We start from the raw sequence: 21,403 nt of genomic DNA, 5'->3' as shown, positions 1-21,403 counted from the left end.
AACAACCTCTCACTCAACGTCAAAAAAAGCAAGGATCAGATTATTGACTACAGAAGGTGTAAACCTGCGGTCCATGAGCCAGTTGTCATTGGAGGATCAGAGGTGGAGAGGGTCAGTAACTTTGAATTCTGTGGCGTCATAATTTCAGAGGATCTGTCCTGGGATCAGCATGTGACTGCCATTACAAAGAAGGCATGGCAGTGCCTCTACTTTCTTAGGTGTAACTTTGACAAACTTCTATAGGTGCTCAGTGGAGAGTATCCTGGTTGGTTGCATCATGGCTGGTATTGAAACACCAATGCCCAAGAATGGAAAAGCCTACAAAATGTAGTGGATGCAGCCCCACATCCATTACAGGAAGAAGCCTCTCCATCATTGAGCACATCTACAAGGAGCACTGCTACAAGGTACCAGCATCCATGATAAAGGACCCACAGCATGCAGGCTATGCTCTCTTCTTACTAATGTCATTGGAAAGGAGGTACAGTAGCCTTGGGTCCCACACTACCAGGTTCAGGAACAGTTGTTACCCTTCAAACATCAGGCTCCCAGACTATTGTGGATAACTTCATTCTCCTCAATGTTGAACTGATCATTGAACGCAACCTTTGAACTCACTTTACAACGCCACCACTCTCATTCTCGGTATTATTTATTTACTTTTTTAATTATTATTATTATTATTATACTTGCAGTTTGTCTTTTGCACGTTGATCATCAATCTTTTGTGCAAAGTTTTTCATTGATGTTATTGTATTTTTTGTCTTGCTGTGAATGCCTACAAGAAAATATATTTCATAGTAGTATATAATGACTTGTATGTGCTTTGATAATAAATTTACTTTGAACTTTGAAATAAAGGATCGTTATCCTTGTGTTCACTCCAGAAATTGTATTCTCTAATTTCACTCATTTTTTTTCGTTTCCAAAGTTTGCAAAAAGTGTTTTTGAGTACAGTGGATTCCAGTTAAATGGGATGCATCAGTATTCGGATACAATATGGCCTTTTAAGAGCCTCTTAGATGGGTACATGGAGCTTAGAAAAATAGAGGGTATGCGCTAGGGAAATTCTAGGCAGTTTCTAGAGTAGGTTACATGGTCGGCACAATATTGTGGGCTGAGGGGCTGTAACGTGCTATAATTTCTGTGTTCTATGTTCTATCAGGACCAGTACATTAGAACACTACCATTACTACTATGGTACTATAAAATGATGTATTTGTTCCTAATAGTTATCGAAGGTGGAATTCATCCAGTTCTTTTAACTGATTATAAAAGAACAAAATTAGCACAGACACTTAATGCAGATTATGTTCTGACTTCATACAATGCTTTTTATGATTGCATCTCTAAATCCTCATTTTCATTGTAATATTAAAGAGAATTGTTGATACCTTCAAATCCTTTGTAGTTCCTAACTTGTTGAGAGCAGTAAAATAATTTCATTTTCACTCCTGGCTGTTTCAGGCATCGCCAAGCCTGAATGCTTGAAACTATGCGAGCAAAACAGTTGTTAATTGTCTTACCGCTTATTTCTTACCAACTATTAATGACAAAACTCGTTGCTTTTTGAACACAAACACACTCAGCTGACCTATTTAAAAACTGATGTAAGCAAGGTGTATTGTCTAACAGCCACACATGTGCATGAGACTAACACTAGTTTGAATCTGTTTGGCACCAGGCTCCTGTCCCAATTTATCAGCATACTGTCCCAAATAAACGAGGAGAGTCCTGGCTATTTTCTCGATTAGTTTTTGTTCTTAAGAGTTGTCCCAAATGAAGCAAAGCGGCTGTCCCAATTAAATGATGGCCCAAATAATTGGAATTCATTGTACTGCCTCTGGAGGCTCTTAATAATCACTCAACCAATTTTGAATTAAATCAGGGACATTGAAGAGTTCATTTGCCTGTGGGAACGATACAGACATGCATGTTGAAACATTGCTGCTATTTACCTAAGCCTCCACACTGTATATATACAACAATTATATTGGTGAATTTTATGAAGCACCTGCTCTTTTATGGTTCCCTTTTCTTGCACTCTGTTCCCAAATGTATTAAGAGGCATAAACTAACTTTTCAGAAAAGGGGTAATACACATGAAACAGCTGATGTGTATAACATTTTAATGATGGTGGGAGAATGGAAGCTGTTTGAAGCATATATGTTCACAACCAACCTTGTTCTCGTTTCCTTTAAAAGGAATTCTGCCCATTTTCGATGCATAATGTTGTTTCAAAATATTGAAGAATCGGGTAAATTTATCAGTAATTTTTTTTTTGTCTTTAGTTTTATCTGAGCAGGACAGTGCTGCAGCTCAGCAGTACGTTAGACAGGGATGTCCGACAGCATTGCGTGCAGACATGTGGGCACTCATTCTGAATGTAAACAATCAGCTAGAGGTAATAGTCCTTAATTTTGTGTACTTTTGTGAATTGTGTTAAAATAGTTGCTAATTTGCACTGATAAATGAGTATCATTCAGTATGAACAGATGAATGACAAACTTGTTTTTAGCATTAGTTTGGTATTTCCATGGCATTGCTAGATGGGTGTTCATTTTATAACATTTTAAGGTTTATCTCATATAGGAATGTGCTTCGAACAGCTCTGTGGACATTGAGTAAAATTGGAGTTTATTTTTTTACAGCACAGAGATTGGCATCATTCCATCAGAGCTGCACAGCTGCTCGTTGCCATGTGGACAACTTATTTTAACTGTAATCCTTCTTCCTGAAATCTTTTAATGTTCACTTGTTGTCAAATAACAATGCACAAAACTGCATCAACAGTAGTTTGTGGCTAAAATTTGTTATTCTAATTCTTTAATTCTATTCTACTTTCTAATTAGAAAGTTTTTGGCTGGTTCAGGTTGCTGAATTGCGGTTGTCTTAAACAGATTATAAAAGGAAAATTTTGATCTGAATGTACTCTGTAGAACATAAGTGTGTGAGTAGATCTCAAATTAAAAGCACATTGACAGAACTTGCCTGATGATGTAAGTTAATAGTTAATCAGCTGTTGGTATTTGTCTGATAAAAGAAGTTAATATGAGAAGAAAGAAGAGCCATCACTTCTGGCTGAAGATTTGCAAATAAACTTCTGCAGAATGCACTGAGGTCATGAGTAGAGTAGTTAAATGGGAATAAGTTGAGAATTCGGTCAGGGGAAATTCAGTGCAGAGAGCGATGGGCAATGAAGTACTGTCAGTTTGCTCTGATCTTGTAGAGTAAATTTGAGGGTGTAATTATTTTTAAAATGTTCCCTATTTCTGTTCTTACAGATTTAGTCTGTTTAATTAAAATATAAATAATTTAAAATATTGTATAAATAAATTAGACTGAGTTACAGTAAAAAAGATCCTGTATCCAGAAAGCAGGAGAGGGAGACTGGCAAGAGTGAGATTGTCCTGTAAATTAGATGTTATCTTCCTGAAACTGGGGTCATGTTCACTGTTTGGGAATATGGGACACTGCATGAGACCTAAGGGAGTAGGGAATATTTGGCAATCCAGTCCAGTGGTCTGTCACACTTCTGGAGAGAAGCAGGATTAGAATGTGCTACTCTACTCAATGGCCTACAGAATAAGATGCGACCAAACAGACTAAAAGTCAAAATTTGATTTTTGAAGCTGAATCTGGCAAACCAGTTGTAATGTACTTGCTCTCTGTGAGAATACTGACAGGATTTCACTATGAAGAAAAGAATGCTCACTACAGCACCTAAAAACATGAGGCAGTCCACACATGAGGGAAGAGGAGGGGAAAGGTAATGTGGAAATTGTGGGAGTCCATAATTCAGGAGTGCAGTTCTCTGTAAATTGTTTCAGATATCCCATTTAATGTGAGGGCAACTTGGTGTCAGTATCCAAGATAATGCAATTTTGGAGAGAGGTAGAGGATCCAATAATGTTAGGTGGGTGGTGGGGCTGAAGGGAAGTGGTGGAGTGTTGCAGTGGCTTGTGGGAAAAGTAGAAACATAGAAAACCTACAGCACAATACAGGCCCTTCGGCCCACAATGCTGTGCCAAACATGTACGTACTTTAGAAATTACCTAGGGTTACCCATAGCCCTCTATTTTTCTAAGCTGCACGTACCTATCCAGGGGTCTCTTAAAAGACCTATCTTATCTGCCTCCACCACTGTTGCCGGCAGCCCATTCCACGTACTCACCGCTGTCTGTGGAAAAGAAACTTACCCCTGACATCTCCTTTGAGCCCTGGGTAAAAGACTCTGACTATCCACATGCTCAATGCCGCTCATCATCGTATACACCTCTGTCAGGTCACCTCTCCTCCTCCGATGCTCCAAGGAGAAAAGGCCAAGTTCACTCAACCTATTCTCATAAGGCATGCTCCCCAATCCAGGCAACATCCTTGTAAATCTCCTCTGCACCCTTTCTATAGTTTGCACATCCTTCCTGTAGTGAGGTGACCAGAACTGAACACAGTACACCAAGTGGAGTCTGACCAGGGTCCTGTAGAGCTGTAATGTTACCTCTTGGCTCTTGAACACAATCCTATGGTTGATGAAGGTCAATGCACCATATGCCACCTTAACCACAGAGTCAATCTGCGCAACAGCTTTGAGTGTCCTATAGACTCAGACCCCGAGATACCTCTGATCGTCCACACTGCCAAGAGTCTTACCATAATACTATATTCTGCCAACATATTTATCCTTCCAAAATGAACCACCTCACACTTATCTGGTTTGAACTCCATCTGCCACTTCTCAGCCCAGTTTTGTATCCTATCGTTCCACTGTAACCTCTGATAGTCCTCCACACTGTCCACAACACCCCCCAACCTTTGTGTCATCAACAAATTTACTAACCCATCCTTCCACTTCCTCATCCAAGTCATTTATATTAATCACAAAGAGAAGGGGTCCCAGAACAGATCCCTAAGGCACACCACTGGTCATTGACCTCCATGCAGAATATGACCTGTCTACAACCACTCTTTGCCTTCTGTGAGTAAGCCAATTCTGGATCCACAAAGCAAGGTCCCCTTGGGTCCCATGCCTCTTTACTTTCTCGATAAGCCTTGTTGAAATCCATATACATTACATCTACTGCTCTACCTTCATCAATGTGTTTAGTCACATCCTCAAAAAATTAAATCAGGCTTGTCAGGCATGACCTGCCTTTCACAAAGCCATGCTGACTATTCCTAATCATATTACGCCTCTCCAACTGTTCATAGATCCTGCCTCTCAGGATCTTCTCCATCAACTTACCAACTGCTGAAGTAAGACTCACTGGTCTATATTTCCCTGGGCTATCTCTACTTCTTTTCTTGAATAAGGGAACAACATCTGCAACCCTCCAATCCTCCGGAACCTCTCCTGCCCCTGTCGATGATGCAAAGATCATTGCCAGAGGCTCAGCAATCTCCTACCTCGCCTCCCATAGTAACCTGGGGTATATCTCATCCGGTCCTGGTGACTTATCCAACTTTATGCTTTCCAAAAGCTCCAGCACATCTTCTTTCTTAATGTCTATATGCTCAAGCTTTTCAGTCTGCTGTAAGTCATCCGGACAATCGCCAAGGTCCTTCTCCGTAGTGAATACTGAAGCAAAGCATTCATTAAGTGCCTCTGCTATCCCCTCTGGTTCCATACACACTTTCCAGTTTCATACTTGACTGGTCCTTTTCTCACATGGCTCATCCTCTTGCTCTTCACATACTTGTAGAATGCCTTGGGGTTTTCCTTAGCCCTGCTCACTAAGGCCTTCTCATGGCCCCTTCTGGCTCTCCTAATTTCATTCTTAAGCTACTTCCTGCTAGCCTTATAATTTTCTAGACTCTATCATTACCTAGTTTTTTTGAACCTTGTGTAAGCTTTTGTTTTCTTCTTGACTAGAATTTCAACAGCCTTTTTACACCACGGTTCCTGTACCCTACCATCCTTTCCCTGTCTCATTGGAACATACCTATGCAGAACGCCACACAAATGTCCCCTGAACATTTGCCACATTTCTGCCGTACATTTCCCTGAGAACATCTGTTCCCAATTTATGTTTCCAAGCTCCTGCTTGATTGCTTCATATTTCCTTCCCCTTACTCCAATTAAACACTTTGCTAACTTGTCTGTTCATATTCTTCTCCTATGCTATGGTAAAGAAGATAGAATTGTGATCACTCTCACCAAAATGCTCTCTCACTGAGAGACCTGACACCTGACCAGGTTCATTTCTCAATACCAGATCAAGTACAACTTCTCCTCTTGTAGGTTTATCTACATATTGTGTCAGGAAACCTTCCTGAACACACCTAACAAACTCCACCCCATCCAAACCCCTTGCTGTAGGGAGATGCCAGTCAGTATTGGGGAAATTAAAATCTCCCATCACGACAACCCTATTATTATTGCACCATACCAGAATCTGTCTCCCTATCTGCTCTTCGATGTCCCTGTTACTATTGGGTGGTCTATAAAAAAGACACCTAGTAGAGTTATGAACCCCTTCCTGTTTCTAACCTCTACCCACAGATAATCAGTAGACAATACCTCCATGATTTTTTCCTTTTCTGCAGCTGTGACACTATCTCTGATCAGCAGTGCCATGTTCCACCCCTTTTGCCTCCCTCCCTGTCCTTTCTGAAACATCTAAAGCTTGGCATTCTTAAGTAGCCATTCCTGCTCCGGAGCCATTCCAGTCTCTGTAATGGCCACAACTTTATAGCTCCAAGTACTGATCCATGCTCTAAGCTCATCCACTTTGTTCATGATACTCCTTGCATTAAAATAGACACATCTCAACTATCACCTGCCTATCCTCCGTCTCACCCTGCCTTCAAGCTTTCTCGCTTTGTGAGTCAACTGCTCTTTCCTGTCTCTTCAGTTCGGTTGCCACCTACAGCAATTCCAGTTTAAACTCTCCCCAACAGACTTAGCAAATCTCCCTGCCAGGATATTGGTCTCCCTTGGATTCAAGTGCAACCCGTCTTTTTTGTACAGGTCATGCCTACCCCAAGAGAGGTCCCAATGATCCAGAAATCTGAATCCCTGCCCCCTGCTCTAATCCCTCAGCCACGAATTCATTCTCCACCTCACTCTATTCCTATAGTGTACTCTCTGTCAAGTGGCATAGGCAATATTCCTGCAATTACTACCTTTGAGGTCCTGCTTCTCAGCTGCCTTCCTAACTCCCTGTAGTCTGTTTTCAGGACCTCCACCCTTTTCTTACCTATGTCGTTGATATCTTGGACACGATGTAAAACATCCTGGACCCTGGTACCTGGGAGGTAAGCTACCATCCGCGTTTCTTTCTTGCGTCCACAGAATTGCTGCCATCCTCTTGCTTTCCCTACCCTTCTGAGCCACAGGGCCAGACCCTGTGCCAGAGACGTGGCCACTGTTGCTTCCCCCAGGTAGGTCGTTCCCCCCCCCCCCCCCCCCCACATAGTGCTTAAACAGGAGTACTTATTGTTAAGGGAGACAGCCACAAGGGTACTCTGTAGTATCTGACTCTTGCCCTTTCCTCTCCTGACTGTTACCCACTTATCTGTCTCCCGAGGCCCCGGTGTGATTACTTGCCTATAACTCCTCTCTATCACCTCCTCACTTTCCCTGACCAGATGAAGGTCATTGAGCTGCATCTCCACTTCCCTAACGCAGTCCCTAAACAGCTGCAGCTCAACGCACCCGATGCAGATGTGGCCGTCCAGGAGGCTGGGAGTCTCCCAGACATCCCACATCCGACATCCAGTACAGAACACCAGGCTCGGAGACATACTTCCTATTCCTATTCTTCATAAGCAACTTGCCTCGCCTCAACCTGTTATTCAAAGACATAGATTTGCTCATTTTTAACCTTTCAAATGTCTCTTTACTCAATTTGGCAACCATTCATTTAGATTATTACACTGCAATTGTTACACTAATGTTTATGAAAAGTAAAAGAAGGAAAAAAACTAGGCAATCAACCATACAACATAGAAGCAGATGCTTCTGCCCATGAAGGGCAATCAAATTCCTCTTTATGCTGATCCCATGTTACCATTGCTAGACACTACCATTCACCATTACAAATTACGTTGGAAAATTACATTGGAAAATTAACCCACTAAGTTGACAAATATTTGGGCTTTATGAGGAAACACACACAACTACAGAGAGAACTCTACATATTGCACTGGAGGTCAGGACTGCACTTGAGTCACTTGAACTGCGAAGTGTTGACTTCACTCAATGGGTAGGGAAGACAGTCAAAAAGACAAATAGATATAAAAGCTGGGAAGTCATGTAAACATTAAGTACAACACGTGTAGGGACTCTGCTTGTGTATGATACTGGTCATTGTGTTAAAGGGAATATGTGATTGCACTGAAGAGCATGCAGAGAGATTGCCAGGACTGGATTTTTTTTTTAGCTTTGTACAAAATATGGATCGGCTGGGTTATTTTCTCTGGAACTGAGGAGAATGAGGGGAATTATAATTCTGTTTAAAACTATGAGGGGCCCTAAAGAGCCTAAGAAGGACCTTTCTCAGAGGCCTAAAAATCAGGAACCTGTTGAAAATACACTCAGTGGCCACCTTCTTAGATACAGGATTGTATCTAATAAAGTAGCTACAGGAATGGAACCCGTTGTGGTCTTCTGCTAAAGCCCATCCATTTTAAGGTACAATGTGTTGTGCATTCAGGGATGCTCTTCTGCACACTATTGTTGTAGTGCATGGCTGTCTGGGTTTCTGTTGCCTTCCTGTTAGTGTGAGCCAATCTGACCATTCTCCTCTGAGCTCTCTCACATGATGTTTTTACCCACAAAATTGCTGCTCACTGGATGCTTTTAGTTTGCACCATTTTCTGTAAACTCTTAAGACTGTTCTCCCTGAAAATTCCAGATCAGTAGTTTCTGAGATTCTCAAGCCACCCCATCACCAACAATTACTCCACGGTCAAAGTCACTTAGATGAAATTTCTTCCACATACTGATGTTTGGTCTGAACAGCAGCTGAACCTATTGACATATCTGCATGTTTTTATGCACTGAGTTGCTACTACATGATTGGCTTATTAGATATTTGCATTAATGAGAAATTGTACAGGCGTACCTAATAAAATGGCCACTGAGAGTATATAAATTGTGTTAAAAGCCCTGTGCTAAACAAATTACACAATATTTATTGTGCAGAAACAGGTCTTTCATTCCAACAGGTCCAACACTGGTCTCCATACTATACATGAGTGACCTTGCATTGTTTTTCTCCATCTACCCATGAAAATATTTGTCCATCCCCTTTCACCTCATGCTTCCTTTAAATGCATCTATGATATTCAACTCAATATATGATCCCTGGCCCCATTATTCCCTGTCCTTCTATCAACCGTTTAAAACCTTTATAACATCAGAAAGATTCGTTACCTTTGTTTTCTTAATAACATAATTTTACATGAATAGTTATAATTTGGATACTTGAGTATTAAGGATTAATTAAATTTGAGTACAATCAAGCTTTTGGGAAATATCAAAGCTTGTTAAATTTACAAACAGCGATTGACTATATTTAATATCTAAAGAGCTGCAAACTCCTTTCTGAGGTCGAAAATATTCTTACTTTCGTAAGCATCAAGGTGTTGCATCAATTTCTTACATTGAATATTTTGCTGTTGTTTTTGTCAAAAGAGGTGACCTGCCTTATCATCAAAAAGTTTGATCCATCTGGTCATATTCTCAGGAGCACCTGCATGTGTTTTTGATCAGCTGAAGTATAAATAATTGATTTAACTTTGGGGAGGGCGGAATAGTAGGTTAAACAAGTTCAAGGTTACATTAATTACTTGTATGTATTTAAACTTTATTGGCGAGAAATCAGGCAGATTTTTTGAAGTACCTTTTTTTTCTGTTTATCTTCTTTGGATTTTCAGACACTCTTTCTGCAGCTGCTCTGAAGAACTAAAAATGACAGGAACATTAAATGTCATGCTCTTTTAAATAATGCTGAACACTCTGGATTAAAGAAAGAATATTAAAGTTCATCAATATAATAGAAGAACATCTATATAATGGAAATCGCATACAAAATATTTGGTAAAAATTATTTTTAATAGGGTGCATACATATAGGGGGAAACTCAAAACTTGAAAATTACATACATTTAGCCTATTAATGCACTTTTCCGAATCAGCAAAGGATTTTTACTGCTCATTCAAATGTATTTTTAAAGTTCGTTGGAAAACGACCTTGTAAATTTGTCCCATGTATAGGGACATAATTCCATGCTGCTTGTTAGGTTTGCGTGGATAAAAGAGAAAAGAACAGCTAAATTGCAAACAGCAGATTAAAGGTGAGTTAACAAACTTCTCACCATAAAGATACAATTGCATTAGGCCAGAATCTACTGAAAGTGTACTATTTTTGGTCAACAAACTGTTTGTAAACGCCCTCTACAGGATCTCTGGGAACTTATAAGCAATGCTCTAAATTATTTCAAAGAACTGCTAACGTATGATTTCCCGCACCTTTCGAATCTTGAGCAACATATACAAAATGTTGGAAGAGCTCGGCAGTTGATGTTTTGGGCCGAGACCTTTCATCAGAATTGATGAAAGAAAAGTTAACAGTGCATTTTTTTAACTAGGAAGAGCAAGTTAGTCTGTTAAATCGGTTACTAAAAGTGAAGTAGAAAGTTTAAAGAAGATCAGAAGGAATTCTGTATTTTGCTTCACATTTTAAAATATACTTTAATTGGCATGAGTTTTAGTTTCAGTAATAAAATCATGCAGTATTGGAATACCTCTTTTGGACCACATTGTTCATATTAACTGTGATATATTTCTACTGTACTAAATAATTAATACAGCATAAAAAGAAGCGGTCTCAACACTGACCCCTGTGGAACACCACTAGTCCCTGGCAGCCAACCAGAAAAGGATCCTTTTATTCCCACTCACTGCCTCCTACCAATCAGCCAATGCTCTAGCCATGCTAGCAATTTTCCTGTAATATGAGATGCTCTTAATTTGGTAAGCAGCCTCATGTGTGGCACCTTGTCAAAGATCTTCTGAAAGTCCAAATATATAACATGCACTGCATCCCTTTATCTATCCTATGTGTAATCCCCTCAAAGAATTCCAACGGGTTCATCAGGCAAGATTGTCCCTTAAGGAGACCATGCTGACTTTGTCCTATCTTGTTCTGTGTCACCAAGTACTCCATAACCTCATTCTTAACAACTGACACCAGCATCTTCCCAACCACTGAGGTCGGGCTAACTGGTCTATAAGTTCCTTACTGCTGCGTTCCTCCTTTCTTAAAGAGTGGAGTGACATTTGCATTTTTCCAGTGCTAATGTGATCATTCCAGTGATCATTACTAATGCCTCCACAATCCCTACCACTACCTCTTTCAGAACCGTAGGGTGTGGTTCATCTGGTCTGGGTGAATTATGTACCCTTGGGTCTTTCAGCTTTTTGAGCACTTCGTCCCTTGTAATAGTAACTGCACTCACTTCTCTTCTCTCACACCGTTCAACTTCTGGCACACTGTTAGTGTGTTCCACAGTGAAGGCTGATGTAAAATACTTACTTAGTTCATCTGCCATCTCCTTGTCCCCTGTTATTATTTCTCCAGCCTCATTTTCTAGCGGTCCTACATCCACTCTCATCTCTTATTTTTTACATAGTTAAAAAACTTCTACTATCCAATTTGATATTGTTTGCTACCTTGCTTTCATGTTTTCACTCCTAATTATTTTTTTTTGCTCTCTATAGGTTTTTAAAAGCTTCCCAATCCTCTGTCCTCCCATTAATTTTTGCTTTGTTGTATGCCTTCTCTTTTGCTTTTATATTAGCTTTGACTGTCAGCCACGGTTGTATTATTTTGCCATTTGAGTATTTCTTTGTTTTTAGAATACATCTATCCTGCACCTTCTTCATTTTCCCCAGAAACTCACACCATTATTGCTCTGCTGTCATCTCTGTCAGCATCTCCTTCCAATTTACTTTGGCCAACTCCTTTCTCATACCTATGTCAGAATTTACTTTCTCCCTATCAAATTTCAAGATGAACTCAATGATATTGTGATCACTGCTTTCTAAGGGTTCCTTTACCTTAAGCTCCCTAATCAGCTCTGGTTCATTACGTAACACCCAATCCAGTATAGTTGATCCCTTAGTAGGCTCAATGACAAACTGCTCTAAAAAGCCATCCCTTAGGCATTCATCAAAGTCACTCTGTTGAGATCCATTTCCAACCTGTATTGTTCCTCTATTGGGTTATCCCCAAAGCTCCTTTATTATAAGGAAAACAAACTCATTCAATCTTTTCAAATCTTTTCTATTATTATTATTATTATTATTATTATCCAAAATAACGAGTACATTGAAGTAGGTAACACTTGCAATGTATCAAAGGGAGAAAAAAAAACAATGTTTTAAGGATTGAAAAATACGCTGACACAAAAAAAAGAAAGAAAAGAAAAAAAACTCTACTAAAGCAAGAAAAGTGAGAAAAAAAAGAACCCTTTAGGTGTTCAACCTCGGAGCCATGCGTCATACAAAAAGCTTCTAAAGGTAAACGTAAAACCGCCAGCAAAAAAACTTATACCAAAATTTACAATTAGATCGTGGAGGAAATCTATCAATTAACTCAAATGGTAGTAACGAGCAAATGAACCCCATCTTTTCTCAAAATCAAACATAGTTTCGAAGGTTTGACTTCTAATTTTCTCCAAACTAAGACATAACATCACTTGAGAGAACCATTGTGACAGAGTGGGAGCCGACGTATCCTTCCCCTTCAACAGAGTGGCCCTCCTAGCTATCAATGTAACAAGCGCAATAACATGTTGGTCAGACAGAGCAATACCACGGATATTTTGAGGAATTATTCCAAAGAGCACAGTTAATTTGTTAGGATGTAAATTAATTTTAAGTGCTTTAGAAATTGTAGAAAAAACTGACTTCCAAAACTACTCCAGTATAGAACAAGACCAAAACATGTGTCAGTGTAGCTGTCTCAGTGTTACACCTATCACAATAACTATCAACATTAGGAAAGGTTTTAGACGATCTCTTCTTTGTCAAATAGTAATGATGTGCAATTTTAAATTGAATCAGTGAATGACTAGCACAAATCAAAGAAGAGTTAACCAACTTCAAGCTCCGCATCCAGTCCTCCGTCGTAAAAGTCAAATTAAGTTTCTTTTCCCAATCTTGTTTAATCTTAAAGAAAGGGTGCTTATCCCATTGTAATAATAAATTATAAATTCTTCCAATGGAACCCTTCATCAAAGGGTTCATACTCATAATAGTATATAACAGGTTGGCAAAACTCATTCGATCTAATTACTCCCCGTAACCAATGACTTCCAAACCAGGCCACATCCTGGGAATTTCCTCTGCCCTCTCTCCTGCACAATCATATCCTTCCTATCAGTGTGGTGATCACAACCTCACACAATATTCCCAAGTGTGATCTGATTAGTGCTTTGTGAAGTATTCACCCTTTTTACATGTGTTGCCACTTGTAAGGAATTATGCACTTATGCCTTGAGGGGTCTCTTTTTAAAAATATTCCCTGGCATCCTACCAGTTACTGGATATACGCTTCCCCCTAATTGACTTTCCATAAGGTATAGGAGCAGAATTAAGGCATTTGACCCATCAAGTTTGCTCTGCCAATTCCAGCATCGCTGATCTATTATCTCTTGCAACCCCATTCTCCAACCACCTTCCTATAACCTTTGACAACCTGACTAACCAAGAACCTATTGACATTAACTTTAAGTATACTCAATGACATGGCCTCCACAGCTGTCCACAACAACGAAACCCCCAGATTCACCACCCTCTGGCTAAAGAAATACTTCTCATCTCTGTTCTAAATGGATGTTCCTTTTCTGAGGCTGTGCCCTCTGGTCCTAGGCTCACTGACTGTAGGAAACATCCTCTCCACATCCACTCTGTATTTCAATATTTGATAGGTTTTAATGAGATCCGCCCTCATTCTTCTAAACTCCTGCAAGTACAGGCCCAGTGCCATCAAATTCCTCATACAGTACGTTCATCCTTTCATTCCCAGAATCATTCTTATGAACCTCCTGTGGGCCCTCTCCAATGTCAACACATTATCTAAGAAAAGATGTGCACAGAACTGCTTTCAATACTCCGTGTGGTCTGATGACTGCCTTATAAAGCCTCCGCATCACAGCCTTGCTCTAGTATTCTAGTGCTCTTGAAATGAATGCTGACATTGCATTTGCCTTCCTTACCATAATGCATTAGTATTAAATCCCATCTGCCAAAGCTCTAACCAGCTTTCCACCTGATCTAAACCCTGTTGTAGCCATAGTCAATGTTCCCCACTAATCAGCTTACCAATTTTCTTGTCATTCATGGGCTTATTAATCATGCTTCTACTTTAGCATGCAAATCATTAATATATACAGTATATCACAAATAACACAAATTCCAACACCAATCATTGTGTTAATATCATGAAAAATGCTGGAGAGCTAGTAATGGGAAACAAAGATATGGCAGGTAAACACAGTAAGTGTTTTGCATCAGTCTTTACTGTGGAAAATACCAGAAAAATGCCAGAAATTCAAGAGAGTCAGGAGGCAGAAATCAGTGTAGTCATTATTACTAGAGAGAAGGTGCCTGGAAAGCTAAAAAGTCTGAAGGTATTTAAGTCACCTGGACCAGATGGACTATACCACAGGGTTCCAAAAGAGGTAACTGAAGAGATTGTGGAGGCATTAGTCAGCGATCTTTCAAGAATCATATGATTCTGGAGGACTGGAAGATCGCAAATGTCACTCCACTTTTTAAAATGGGAGAGAGGAAAAACACATGAAATTATAGGCCAGCTAGCATGACCAGGGGTTGGGAAGATGTTGGAGTCCATTATTAAGGATTACGTTGAGGGGGAACTTGGAAGCACATGATAAAATGGGCCGAAGTCAGTGTGATTTCCTTAAAAGGAATTCTTGACTGACAAATCTTATGGAATTCTTTGAGAAAGTAGCAGATAGTATTGATGAAGGAGAGTTAATAGATGTTTACTTGGACTTTCAGAAGACTTTTGATAAAGTGCTAAACACGAGGCTGCTAAACAAGATAGAAGCCCATGGTATTACAAGAAAAGTACTAGAATTGCCAGAAGATTGGCTGACTGGCAGAAGGCAAAGAGTGTGAAAAAAGGGGGTCTTTTCCAATTGGCTGCCTGTGACTAGCAGTGTTCTGCAGGGGTTAGTGTTGGGTCCATTTTCTTTTACATTATGCATAAGTGATCTGGATGATGTTACTGATGGCTTTGTGGCCAAGTTTTTGGATGATACAAAAATGAGGAAGCAGGGAGTCTGGAGAAGGACTAGAATAGATTAGGAAAATGGGCAAAGAAATGGCAGATGGAATGCGACATAGGGAAGTGTATGGCAATGCATTTTGGTAGAAGTTACAGAGGAATAGACTATTTTCTAAAAGGGGAGTGGATTTTGAAATCAGAGGTGCGAAGGGACTTTGGAGTCCCTTGTGGTCATGGAGAAGATGTTTCCAGTACTGGGAAGCTGTAGGACTAGAGGACACAGCCTCAGAATGGAAGGATGTTACTTCAGAACAGAGATGAGGAGGAACTGTTTTTAACCAGAGAGCAATGGATCTGTGGAATTCAATGTCACAGATGGCTGTAGAGGACAAGTCCTTGGGTATATTTAAAGTAGAGGTTAATATGTTCTTTATTAGTATGGGCATCAAAGGGTACAAGGGAAAAAAGCTAGAGAATGGCATTGAGAGAAAATACAGTGCCTTGAATAGTTAGTCCTGACGAAGGGTCTCGGCCCGAAACATCGACAACGCTTCTCCCTATAGATGCTGCCTGGCCTGCTGTGTTCCACCAGCATTTTGTGTGTGTTGCTTGAATTTCTAGCATCTGCAGATTTCCTTTTGTTTGCCTTGAATAGGTATTCAGCTTCTACAACTATTTTCACATTTTACTGTCTCGTTTTCTAAACTTAAAATATATTGAAGTAGGATTTTTGAGCTAATCTACAAAACATTGTGCATCATGTCACATCAAAAGAAAAATTTTCAAAACCTATCAACAATTTAGCAAAAATTAAAAATCAAAATTGTGAGGCTGGAAAAGTATTCATCTCCTTCGTGATTACTATCCTAACCCCTCAGATACAATATACTATTACCTGTTCACCCAATTTGTTGATACTGTATAGAAAATTGTAGGATCAATGAATTCATAAGAATAAACACCCCCCTCCCTCTGTAAGGTCCAACAGTATGGTAGATTTTCAACAGACAAGAGCATTCAAGAAAAGGTCAGGGAAATGATAATAGAGAAGCTCAAATCTGGGGAAGGATACAAGACCATCTCAAATGCACTGAACATGTCTTGGAGCTTGATGCAGTCCATTGTAAAAAGTGTGGGAAAAAATATGAAACCACAACTACACTGCCTAGGTCAGGCCACCCCTCTAAACTTCATTGCTGGAGAAGAATTGCTCTTGTAAGAGAGGCTACCGTGATGCCAGCAGTCACTTTGAATGAGCTGCAGAAGTCAATGGCTGCAACTGGAGATGAAGTTCATGGCTCTACAATTTCGAAGGTCTTGTGCAAAAAGGGTATTTATGGAGTAGTAGCAAGCAATAACACTGGCTTCATTAAAAAAAGCATATCCTTGCCCATAAACACTTTGCAAAGCCTCACTTAGAAGAAACTATAAAGATGTGGAAGAAGGTCTTGTGGTCAGATGAGATTAAGGTGAAACTTTTTGGCCTCAATACTAGGCAGTACATATGGCATAACTATTACTGCACATCAGCCAGATAACACCATCCCTACTGTAAAGTATGGTGAACATAACATCATGCTATGGGGATGCTTTTCAGCAGCAGGGACTGGAAATCTGGTCAGTATTGATGGGAAGATGAATGCTGCTAAGTACAAAGAGATCCTGGATAAAAACCTACTAGCCTCTGCTAGAAAGCTTAAACTGGAGAGAAAATTTGTTTTTCCAAGTCCGAAGTAAATTTATTATCAAAGTACATATATGTCACTATATATAACCCTGAGGTTCATATTTTATACTCAGTAAATCTATAGAATAATAACCATAACAGAATCAAAGAAAAGACCGCACTAACTTGGTTGCACCTTTCAGCAGGATGATGACTCAAATCACTCTGCCAGAGCAACCATGGAGTGGCTTAAAATGAAGAAAACTCTTCTCCTGGAGTGGCCCAGTCAAAATTCTGACCTTAACCCGATCAAACATCTCCTACGAGACCTCAAGGTTGCTGTCCACTGCCACTCTCTAACTAACTTGGCACAGCTTGAGAAATTTTGTAAGGAGGAATGAGCAAATCTTGCTCCATCATGTTGTTACAATAGAGACTTACCCAAAAAGTCTACTGACTAACAGCTGTAAGAGGTTATTCAACTATGGACTAAGCAAAGGGGAATGAATATTATTTGAACTGCTGACATTTCAGTTCTTGAATTTTTAGTTTTTCATGCTTTACAATTTTTCCTGTTTTTGGGCTCTACTGTAAAGGGAGAAAAAGGAGCTGTGCTTCAGGAGTAAAATTTTTCTGTTAAGTTGATCAAAATCCCTTGTTGTAATACTCATTTAAATGAACAAAGGGTTGAGGACTGAATAATTTTTTCAAGGTACTGTACATCAGCCATGTTTGAATGGCAGAGCAGATGGGCCAGAATGTCTTATGGTCTTCTGCTATTTATTAAATAACTTTGAAGATGTTACGAACCCCGTAACTGGGTCACTTACCAGCAAAGATAGAGAGGTCCGTTGAAGTCTGATGGTACTATCTTTAACAGTATTTATTGGTAAAAATACACAAAAATAATATCAATGCAAACATACAGATAATATACGTTGTCAATACTAAATCTAAAAGTGCGGGTATAATAATAATCAATAAGAAATAGCTCTATCATTGTCTAGGGGATAATGTATTGTCCGATGGAAATATAAAAGTCATTCTGTTCATGCAGTTCATACAGGCTTCAGCCTTGGGGGACCGCTGGGTTTTCAATCGTTGGAGAGAGAGAGAGATTTTAGAACTTGCCGGCTTTTCCTTTTATGATTTCGATCCTTCCAGAGTTCCGTTGGTGTTGGTTTCTCCTTTAGCTAAAGCCGTTCTTCCGTGGTAAGGCCCCAATCCCGGCAAAGGGAAAGGACGCACGCGAGCCCCCCACCGGCTGTCGCTATTAAACGCTGTCACGGGATTTCCAGCGTCTCTCCTGGTGCGTCTAAAGGGGTTGTTCCCCAGACCCTCTTTTATCCTTACTCACGGGGTCTCAGATGTCAATCAGGTTGGGATGATGCAATCCCTCAACCAGCCCACTCTGGTCATTCCCTGAGGGCTTCAATGAATAGTACAGTACTCAATACACAATTCCGTCTCCAAGAGACAATAGTCGTTATCAATGGTTCCGCCTTTCTGGGGGCCAGGACACATTCCAAACCCTTGTGGATTCTGCGTGTCTCTCTCTCATTTCCTGGGTCCCAGACCTGAATTAATAGCGATCTTGCGATTCTCAAAAAGGAGGGGGCTACTTTGTACCCTTCGGCCCCTCAGAGTTGTGGCACATTCGTAACAAAGAAAATAAATCACAAACAATTTTATATGTTATTCTCTATACTTATATTTTATGATCAATTTGCTCTTTTTCACATGCCTGTGAGTATGGTTATAATCAACTTGCATTCCTTTCTAAACTGAGCAAACTTGCAAAACAATGTTAGCAGACAGTCATTACAAATCTGATTTTAAATTTCTTGAATTTTGCGATGTTCTTTTCCCTCAATAGAAAGTACCTATTGGACAATATTGAAAAACTGCCAGAAGTTTATGAATTCACAATGCTAGAAATTATATTTTTAATGTTGCGGTAGCCTTCTATCTAATTTTTATGGCTTAATACCTTAACATAAAATGGATGAAATGTATATTATATGGACAATAATGCATTTAAATCAGAGATAGTTAAAATAAACAGAATGCTTAATTTTCATGAACTGATAAATTAAACTTTAAAATTTAAAATTCCTGAAATGAGGAAAAGGTTTTGAGTATAACTCTATCAGTGAGTAGTTGTTATTTAAGGTGACCAAACTGTTCACTTTAAGGGAATTGTTGACATTGTGGTTATGTATTTGTAAAGGTTTAAATTTGATGAGAGGTCAGTAAGCTGTTAAATATAATTTTTTTAAATATTTCTGTGCTTTGCCCTACCTCAGCCAATCAGAATGAGATAGGTGATTTCAGTAATACTGAAATCTGCAATATGGAGCTTCAAATAAAAATCTTTTGTGACAGCTTTTCTTTTAACTGGAGTGTTGTCATCTCCCTGAGTGTTTCCCCTGAAGTGATGCTACACTCTAAACAGCTTGAAAGCTGTTTTAGTAGCTGGTTATTTATTATTTTCACATGAGCTGATACTTAAACAAAACACCTGAGTGAAGACAAAATCAATATTTGAAATTGTATCTAGTGCATGTGCATGGCATCAAGTTGACAAACAAGAGGGCTATCTAATCAGACTTGGCTTTTCAAAAGTCATTAGACATTAACCACAAATCCACACTGTTTTCCTGAAGCTTCTTTCTCAAAGTAGTGAGATGTTGGTCATCGCAGGACTTGCATTAAGGTCAATTATGATAGTATAATTAGAGTCCTTGTGCAGGATATCCTAAAGGTTAACCTCCAGGTTGAGTCGGTGGTGCAGAAGGCGAACGCAATGTTGGCATTCATTTCTAGAGGTATAGAACATAAGAGCAGGGATGTGATGTTGAGGCTCAATAAGGCAATCGTGAGACCATTCTTGGAGTATTGTGTGCAGTTTTGGGCTCCTTATTTTAGAAAGCATATAATGACATTGGAGAGGATTCACAGAAGATTCACAAGAATGATTCCAGGAATGAAATGGTTACTGTATGAGGAACGTCTGGCAGCTCTTGGGCTGTATTCCCTTGAGGACAGGAGAATGAGGGGGGGGATCTCATAGAAACATTCCAAATGTTAAAATGCCTGAATAGATTAGATATGGAAAAGTTATTTTCTATGATATAGGATTCTAGGACAAGAGGGCATGACATCAGCTGAACAGGCCTGGGTAGATTTGCATCTCAGAAGAATTGATTTGTTATTGGAAAAGGTAATGGACTTTTCAGCTGTGTGGTAGCCAGATAGTTTTCATATAATTGAATGAATTATGGTAGCTGCATGAATACTGAAAAGGTTATGACTGCTATGATCAATTTTAATTTCATTCTTCATGACTGATTCAAATATGTGAGCAGTATCTTTTTCATCATCTCATTTCCTTTCATGTCTAGCTATTGTCTTAAGGGATAGACAGTATGTCTTGGTTTTGGTGTTGCCTAGAATTACGAAAGTATAAAAGTGCATTTTGTCTGAAACTCTTTTTAAATCATGTTTTTAAATGATATGAAATAGAAAATAGATACAAAAATTAATTGCTTATCTTCTTAACTATTAACAAAACATTATTTTTGTCATTTATTTATTTAAAAAATTGAGAAATTGACATTGGTAATTGCCAATGTAATTGTGGTTCTGGGAATGTGCAAGATGTATTGTAGGTCGATGATTATGTTACTGGACAAATGTTCAGAAACTTGCCCTAATGATTTGTAGATGGGAGTTCAAATCCCAGAGCAACTGCTTAATTTAGCTTTGATTAAATAAAAAGCAGATGTGATTCCTGACTTATAGGGATGTGGTTGAGCCTTACTGATTTCTCAAATGGCCAAGTAAACTGCTTATTTCAAGGACTATTAGTAATGAGCAAGAAAAATTGGTATTGTCAGTGAACCCAGTCCTGCAATTGATTGAAAGGTAGTCACTGTCAACAAGAGATTAACTGTTCAGACACTTGAGAGTAATCAACAATGAGAAGGAATGTATTTCTGTACCTTATTAACTCTACATTGTAAAATACAAAAAAATTTACGCCTGTTTACAAATTATACTTTCTGGTATATCTAATAATTTTTACTCTTTAAGTTTATTTTATTTTATTGAAAGCCATGCAAGCAAATTGAATTTAAATTTAATTTAAACTTGGACTGTGTTGATATATAATTGGCTTCTATTACTTTTATGACACATGAATACCCAGATTGTGATTTACTGTTTCCCTAAATTTAGAGAGGTTGAATATATCAAGTCCCTTACAAATATTTAATTGCAATATATTAAATTATAGTATTAAAATGTAGCATAAGAAATCCATGAGTTATGGAAGAGAAAATTCTTATTTGCAAGATGTATTTTGTATGCTTTCCATGTTTTGGCTGTTGGTTTGATATAAAATCTTTGCTTCAGAATTTTAACAAAGCAAATACCTATAATCATTGATCCAGAAATAATTATTCAAAAATAA

General features: G+C 39.0%; 1 protein-coding gene across 1 annotated transcript in view; it reads left to right on the top strand.

The window, feature by feature from the left end:
• Nucleotides 1-21,403, top strand: part of tbc1d19 (TBC1 domain family, member 19) — a 136,444-nt gene that overhangs the window by 65,183 nt on the left and 49,858 nt on the right. The window contains exon 11 of the mRNA XM_073064869.1: nucleotides 2,293-2,405. Coding sequence (XP_072920970.1) covers nucleotides 2,293-2,405 — 113 coding nt within the window. The remainder of the gene's footprint in view (nucleotides 1-2,292; nucleotides 2,406-21,403) is intronic.

This window comes from Hemitrygon akajei, chromosome 13, assembly GCF_048418815.1.
Source record: "Hemitrygon akajei chromosome 13, sHemAka1.3, whole genome shotgun sequence".
NCBI classification, from domain to species: domain Eukaryota; kingdom Metazoa; phylum Chordata; class Chondrichthyes; order Myliobatiformes; family Dasyatidae; genus Hemitrygon; species Hemitrygon akajei.
This window is presented reverse-complemented; position numbering and strand designations above follow the sequence as displayed.